Source organism: Astatotilapia calliptera, chromosome 6 (genome assembly GCF_964374335.1).
Source record: "Astatotilapia calliptera chromosome 6, fAstCal68.1, whole genome shotgun sequence".
NCBI lineage: Eukaryota > Metazoa > Chordata > Actinopteri > Cichliformes > Cichlidae > Astatotilapia > Astatotilapia calliptera.
The window spans coordinates 4,650,657-4,658,756 of NC_137427.1; the positions used below are offsets into that span (position 1 = coordinate 4,650,657).

General features: G+C 41.8%; 1 protein-coding gene across 1 annotated transcript; it reads left to right on the top strand.

Moving 5' to 3' along the window:
- The first annotated feature begins 1,374 nt into the window (after nucleotides 1–1,374).
- On the top strand, nucleotides 1,375–6,108 carry LOC113023614 (neuronal pentraxin-1-like). The gene is made up of 5 exons (XM_026169802.2): nucleotides 1,375–1,891; nucleotides 2,249–2,456; nucleotides 3,171–3,412; nucleotides 3,759–3,938; nucleotides 4,812–6,108. The coding sequence occupies exons 1-5, from the start codon at nucleotides 1,460–1,462 to the stop codon at nucleotides 5,031–5,033; spliced, it is 1,284 nt and encodes a 427-aa protein (XP_026025587.2). The 5' UTR covers nucleotides 1,375–1,459; the 3' UTR covers nucleotides 5,034–6,108.
- Nucleotides 6,109–8,100: the final 1,992 nt, after the last annotated feature.

Below are 8,100 nucleotides of genomic sequence, written 5' to 3' on the forward strand. Positions count from 1 at the left end.
TTGTAGTGGTGAGATTTAACATAACTGCTATCATCACATCAGACGAGCCCAAAGCGCGTCTCTGTCAGGCTCCGAGTGGCTGCTGCGGTGCACACTTTGTTACAGTGAACAAAAAGGAAAATACACTCTGACAGCGTGTTGTTTAGGGATGTGAACAAGGCTGTTATACTTTAAAGTCACTGAAGAACCTGCACCGTGGAGTACATTTCTGGACACCAGTGGAGTCGGTTTTACGACGCCAGCGTGCATGCCAAAAAGACAGATTGGGAGAGAGGGAGGGAGAGAGGGCGGGTGAGAAAATGAGAGGTTGTGGTGGGGTCTCTAACCGTGGGACAGACTTTTCTGAAGGATGGGGAGCTGTTTTCATTTAAGGTGGACTGATAATTTTGCATTCACAAACGCGCATTGGATGAGCGTGAAGCGCAGACAGTTGTATGGTGCACAGGGTGCTGAAGTGAGTGGAGACGTGTCCTTTGTACAGCTCAGCTCAGCCTTTTAATTTCTCTGCAGTTTAACAAAATTCAATAATCTTTAACTTTGATGTCACAGTTAAGAAAGAATGCGATAATTAAAATAAAATGAGATCACTCAAAATTAAACTTAAGGCTTTAAAAGGAAAATAATATATTGTTCAATAAAAACATCCTCCGTTATATAAGTAAATGAAATGCAAAATTTGTTACTAAAATCGTATTAAGCTCTAAAGTAAAGTAAAAATGATATTTGGTCAAAAATGTGGAATAGCTTAACTTTCCAGAAAAAGATTCCTTTACCTCAAATAAAGACATTAAAAACGGATCAGAAATTCTATTTGACTGAGTGTTGTGTTTTTTTTGTTTCTTATCTTATGTTTCTACTATTAATTAATATACTGTCACCTGTTTATGTATATTCTTACTGCCCAGAAACTATAAATGTTAATGAACAAGGTTTCGAGAGTTAGAGATATTTACACATTACATATCATCACTTCATCCTTTTTTTTATTCAATAAACGGTTAAAATAGTGAAAATAATGTTTCTGTTATTTCAATCATTTTAATTTAAGATCAAATCACAACCGTGACAGAAAACTGGAGACTGGTTTTACCCTTTATTTAACGTTACGTTATTCTGAAGGTTTGTTAGCAGTAGACTGAAGACAAGTGATTGAGACTTCACGTGAAACGTTTTGCATCCCCTCCTCTTCTTCTTCCCCGATCTCATCTCACTTTGTGGTGTACACGCACTCTCTGCCACTGTAAGTGTTAGGACAGAGTGAATACGACCTTAAATAAGGGGCTGGACTCTGTGGGCTTGGCAGAACCCGCTGCCTCCCCTCAGTGATGCAGTGAATCTGCGCTGGTTTGTCCGCTATATAAGCCGCACACAGCAGCGCAAGTCTCACAGCTTCAGTGGACAGCTCCGTGGTGCTGAAATCTCGGAGACACCACTCTCTCTCACACTCAATCCCTGACGCATGACTGGAACCATGGAGGGATTCTCGTGGAAACTTTTTCTACTTTCCTGCCTGGTTGTTGTGGAGAGCCTCGGGCAAGACTTCGGACAGACGCAGTTTATTTGCACGTCAGTGCCCAAGGATATGGACTTGTGCACAGCTACGATGCAAAACAGCGGCCCGGCGGAAGACCTGAAGAGCACTATCATACAACTGCGGGAGACGGTGCTGCAGCAAAAGGAGACCATTGTGAACCAAAAGGAGACAATCAGGGAACTAACATCCAAGTTGAGCCGCTGCGAGAGCCAGAGCCTCCCTGCGGCCGCAGGACCTGGCGGTCGGCGGCCGGGGTCGAAGAACACGATGGGGGATGTATCTCGGGGCACTACGGATACTCTGGCCCAGCTGGGACAGACTTTACAGACGCTCAAACAGAGACTGGAGAATCTAGAGGTAGGAAAGCAGAGCGAGTGATTTGCCGACAAGATCAAAAGTTAATTAAATAGCCTCCATAGTTAATTAGATTAAAGGATAATATTCTTTAACTCGTTGATTGTGTGTTGCTGCGGCTTTCTGCAGCTTGTACTTGGGGCCACATGTGTTTTCTAACATATTTATCTGTTTGTTGGAGAGAAGCTCCGTGTAAAGTGAAATGTTCCGCAGCCTATAAAATCAAGCGAATAGCACGTTTAAGATAAAGCTCTGCGCTTGGCAGTGAGTAGAGTAAACAGCTTCCAGGGACTTTAAAGAAAAAGAAGTCTTCCCTGTCACTTCTTTAACCCCCTCTCTGTCTCATTCTGTCCGATGCAGCAGTACAGCCGGGGGAATAACACCGTGCAAGCAAACAGCCTGAAAGACCTGCTGCAAAACAAGATAGATGACATGGAGAAGCAAGTTCTGTCCCGGGTCAACACGTTAGAGGAGACCAAATCCGGACCGAGGAATGACACCGAGCAGCGGAACAGAGTGGAGTCCACGCTCACCTCTCTGCACCACCGGATAACAGACCTGGAGAAAGGTGCGTTTGGATTTCAACGGGCACGGGACTTTAAAGCTGCTCGACCCCGTGTTGCTTTCACGGCAGTAAAACGAACCACGGCAATTTAAAAGCTGATTAGATGTAATTTAATTGTGTTTCACGCTCAAGGACGTAACGTCCCTTAGAAAACTCCCCACCCCAAACAGGTAGCAGCGGCAATGTGAAACCTTTTTACCGCAACCATCACATTGCGCACAGATATGAGAGAGTGGTGAGGGGAGCTGCATTGCTTTGCATATCTCAGGCTCTGTTTGCACTTTTGCTTCGCTGAGTTTTTGTTTTTCAAAGAATCTGAAGATCTAGCTTGTATATGAGCCTCTGCAAAGGGGATTAGTGAAACTTTGCGTCGCGCGCCTCGCACCGGCGCGTTTTGGAGCAAATATCCACGGTCGGTTCAAATTCCAACACGTGCAAACGCGCGTGCGTATGTTAGACCGAATGAGAGGGAGGAGACAGAGCCATCTTACACAAAATATCACAGGATCGCAATGGTGCAAAGAACCATGATGGAAAAGATTGTATGAAACTAGTCAGCCCTCAGCTTCTTTTGCTTTTCAAAGACTCTGTCATGTACCATAGTTTTACAAAATGTATGTAGGCGTATGGATGTTCAGCTTTCCTGTAATTTATCTCTAGACATATGAATAAAATGCTCACTACTAGTGCTTTAACTAACAGTAATCTCATCAACAGGCAAAGACACCCGACCAACAGATAAGTTCCAGATCACTTTCCCCCTGAGAACCAACTATATGTACGCCAAAGCAAAGAAGAGCCTTCCTGAGATGTACTCCTTCACCGTGTGTCTGTGGATCAAGTCCAATGCTTCGCCTGGGGTGGGCACCCCCTTCTCCTATGCAGTTCCAGGACAGGCCAATGAACTGGTGCTGATTGAGTGGGGGAACAACCCCATGGAGATTCTCATCAATGACAAGGTAATGAAAAAGCTATTATCCTGGAAGCAAAGTGAATTCACACGTTTCTCACCTTTGCAGGAAGTGTATGTAACACATCAAAATAGTAATTTACAGTTGGGGAAAGCTGCAATACTTTCTGCTTGGATGAGTCAGGGTAACCTGACAGCTTCTCTGTAACACAACAGGAGGCTGAGTTAAAATAGGTGCTGTTTGAAACAGAAGCAACCTTTTTATAGAAGACGAGGAGATATGTGATATGGGGGGAAATGATTCAGCAGGAAGGCATCACGATGTGCCGAGTCTGTCCTACCAAAGTGTGGAAGACATATTGAACAATGGAACTTACGAAATGTCTTTGCTCCAGGTTGCAAAACTGCCGTTCCTCATCAATGATGGAAAATGGCATCACCTCTGCATCACGTGGACCACCCGTGACGGGATGTGGGAGGCCTTCCAGGACGGAGTGAAGCGGGGCAGCGGGGAAAATCTGGCACCATACCACCCCATCAAACCAGAGGGTGTGCTGGTCCTGGGACAAGAGCAGGTGGATATTAATTTTTAGACATTTAATCCTACACCTGTTTGGAAATAATTCTCAACCAATTATGTGATTAAATTTGAACAAAGATTAAAAGTGGCAATATTTATGAAATGAGACCATGGGGGCACTGCAGAGGTGGTCAATTAATGCTTTCCAGTGTGTGCAAGGCATGAATTTTGATAGAGAAGCATAATTTGAGATCTATTTTACAGAGAAAACTAAGCAAGATGTATCCTCCATACTGCAATCATATTCTTAAATGAAATCCAGCTGCAGTTTTGGCTTTCTACCTGGATCAAGTATTTTCAGGAGTATGGAAGATAAAAAATGGCAAGAATTTGTAGAAAAGGAGGCATAATTTAATTCCTAAAATGGGACAAAAGATATTTCTATTTTAATTGTTTTTGTTTTAATTTTGTCTTTAGCTTGAATTAATTCCTTTTTCAACTTTATTTCCCCCCATTTTATTCATTAATGTTAGTGTAGTTTTCTCGTGTGTGTGAGCCTGCCAGTGATCAACTATATGGCAAAACTTGCCAAGCCCTCAGCCCGTTATTTGCATAATTTAACATAAGTGTCTGAAGTAAACTGAAACAAACTAACAAATAAACTGAAACTATCATTAGTTATAACAAATTAAAGGCATACATTTATTTATTTTCAAGATTACATTTGATCAATTTTCTCTCTTTCTTTTTGGATCCTGGCACTTTTTGTCCTCCATAAAGAGGATCCCACTTTAAACAAGAGTGTGTTTCTTGTACAAATTAAAGCCCCGAGTTTTTTCATCTTATAAACCTTAACTAGTCTGGATAACCTTGCAACTGTCCTGTGAAAACCCCCAAGTGAAATGCTTAACATCCCTTTGTTTCACAGGACACGCTGGGAGGAGGCTTTGATGCCACACAAGCCTTTGTTGGTGAGCTGGCAAACTTAAATATCTGGAATAAGAAACTTTCTATCACCGAGATCTATAACTTGGCAACCTGCAATAGCAAAGCATCGACTGGCGATGTGTTCTCCTGGACAGAGAGCAACATCGAAGTGTTTGGCGGAGCGACCAAATGGACCTTCGAGCCTTGCCGTTCAGCCAACTGAACTGCATCTCACCGCTGAAGAAAGGCCTATCTGTATTTCTGAGCTTTTGTCGTTCTTGTCTTCATTTGACGTTTGTTAGAGACTATCTGAGTTATAAGTAAGCTTAAATCTGGGATTTCCACCATTCTTAGGTATCCATGTTGCAAAACAACGCTTTTCATCTTGAGGGAAAAAAAAGAATCTATTTCATCTTGGAAACCTCAGTGAGAAAGTATTGCTATTATCCTTTTTCTTTCTTGGACATTCAGTTGAAAGCACATCTAAGCTTTTCGTTTGGCTTATTTCGTCTTGGACTGGCAACTGGCAATCTGCGCCTTACGTTTGGACAATTCACAATCCAAGTGAGGAATTACATAACCACTCTCGCCCCCACCCTTCCTTCAGGAGAGTGGGAGATTACGCTGTCCGTCCAATTCTTGTCAGTGTTTGGCGCTGTAAAGTGATGTCTGATGCGGTACAGCTCCCCGTGACCCCTCCCTTCCTCCCATGCCTCCCTGCCACCCTCCCTCCTCCTCCACTTTGCCCCGCCCCTCCGGAACTTGCACTGTGACTGATGAAGAGGAATGCCAGGAGAGGAGGGTACGTTGAAGGACACTGCAAAGTCAAACTGTGGTACAAGTCGATTTGTAATCATCGTTCGCTTCAAGTGTTTCTGTAAGAATGTCGTTAACTTGCCAACATTGCTAGAAGCCTGGGTGCCTTGGGCTGGTACAAATATTCAGCACATTCGGTATGTTTTCAGTTGCAAATTCAATGTTTACTGGTTTCTGTTTTTTCTTTTTCTTTTCCCCTCTGAGCTGGGTTGAGTTTCTTGTTCTTCTGGTAAACGTGATTTAATTACAGTTTGTTATCTGACATGACGTGTTTTGGCAGGTGTTTGTACTACTCTGTATTAGGAATGTTACAGTAACTGTATAGTAACAGCATGAATGACAGAGTGCTGTGAAAGCATTGTTGAAATCTGCTTTACTATCTTCTCCGGGTCTGGGTTTTTTACTGTATTGTTATATGCTCCAAGCATGGCAAAACTGAGAGATGAAGAATTTAATTTTTGTAATAAAATTGTGATACTTAATGTCAGAGTGCATTCCTGGCTTTATGTGAACATTTCTATAGTAACAAACAACAGTAAGTGGAGTTTTTTTTTAAACCAGATAGGTGAAAAAGGAAGCGATAGTGACGGCCACAAAGCAGAAAACAAAAAGAAACTGCATGGAGTGCAGTGCAGATTAAGGTGACTGGATAAGAAAATAAGCCCTTATTGCCAGGTTTATTATTTGTGGTGTGAGGTGCAGCGCCTTGTTAAGATTCAATATTGAGGAAGGGTACAAGAGGTGATCGAAGAATAACCACACTGGTCCGGCCGGGTGAAGTCAAACGAAGATTTTAATGAATACACGCGTGGGAAGAAAACTCTGTACGCAGACAGGAAGTAGTCTTCGACTTACTCAAAGCATGAACAGATATTTTATAGCATCAGGGTTTATTTAGTGACGCCCCTTCATACGTCACAGATACATTTTATACATAGATCAGATCAGCATCATGACTTTTCACCTAGAAAATCATCTTCTATTTTCATGGCTAGCCCTTCCTGTCTACCTTTCAGTTCTTGTCTTGTTCCTCTTTCTTGCCGAGACACCAAGAAACGGTTCCTCTTTTACCAAGACAATTTTGCAGTTACAGCCAAACATAACTAACCTCTCCTCTAAATAAATCTAATTTAAAGTGTGTGTGTGTGTGTGTGTTGACCTCACATGCTCTTTGTGTCACCTCTTACACTTCTGACCTTTTACCAGACCAGAAGCTCACTGAGACTATGTGTATGTCTTCTACTAAATAAATGTTTTAATCAAGAACCTCTACTAAAACCTTAATATAAAATGATAAAGCTATCTGTTACATTGTTCAAGCCTCGTCTTAGCCTGCGGCTCAAAATAACTTCCTGCTTCTTTCTGCATACAACTTCCTGTCAGCCTGCAACTCAGTCTTTCTGAAAGAGACACTGTCTAAACCTTGGAATGCAATATCCATGCTGCAAATTATATTATTAATGCAATAACAATTATTTAACAATAGCAGTAAAATAATTTCCCTCCTCGACACTCCCCCTTTTGACCTCTGAAAACCAGAGGTCACAATACATTGTGTCCTCACGCAGACCCTTCTCTGGTGGTCTCGAACCTCGAGATCTCCAGGATCCTCGCCCCTCCTGTGGTCGCCGAGATCAGTCTTCTGCAAAGGAAACAAAACACCTTTTCTTGCATCTCCCTAACTTATCCTATCTGGGACTCTTTAATTAAAAGCCTGATCCTAATTATCTTCTTAACTTATTGACTTGTATTTATGTATACTCTTCAACGTTACTCATCACTTTAAAATCCTTTTAAGCGCTGGTTTCACGTCCAGTTGCTCGCTCTACTTTCCCTTATCTGATCATCAACATCCTATGCACAAGTTGTCGCTGCTGCAAGTTAATCTACTCCAAAAGAAAACAACCACTTCAATCAATTAAGTTTAAGCATATAAGCAATTACTCCTGTATACATTTCATCATAGCTAAATGCTGCCTTGAAACAACTCCTATGTGTTAACACTAACTTCATTTTAAAACCTCACATTTCCTATGTTATCACCTGTTTTGGTATAACCTTTTTATTTCATTTTGCTCCCTTAATGTAACAATACCTTCTAATTCTAATGTATCAGACTTAACCAAAATATATGCTTTCCTTCCTCTTTGGTCCTTCTTTAAGTTCAGTTAAAAGCTAAATGAATTTAAGGCCTTTTGCCTGGAATCAATACTGTCATGTGTGTTTCTTAACTCTGTGTCTGTAAGCGTGTGCAATCCTTCATGAACTCATATTATCCTCACAGTAGATTGGCTAATCATAGCGCTAGCCAAAGGCTCGTGACCCTCCAGAGACAAATTTGAGCCACAACTCCTTTAAAAGCACAAAATGCAATATGTATAAAATAGTTATAACTGCACCTGAAATACAAAGTTAACATCATCATAAACATCTTATGGTCATCAAAGCAATGGGCAGGGCTGCGACCCAATTTA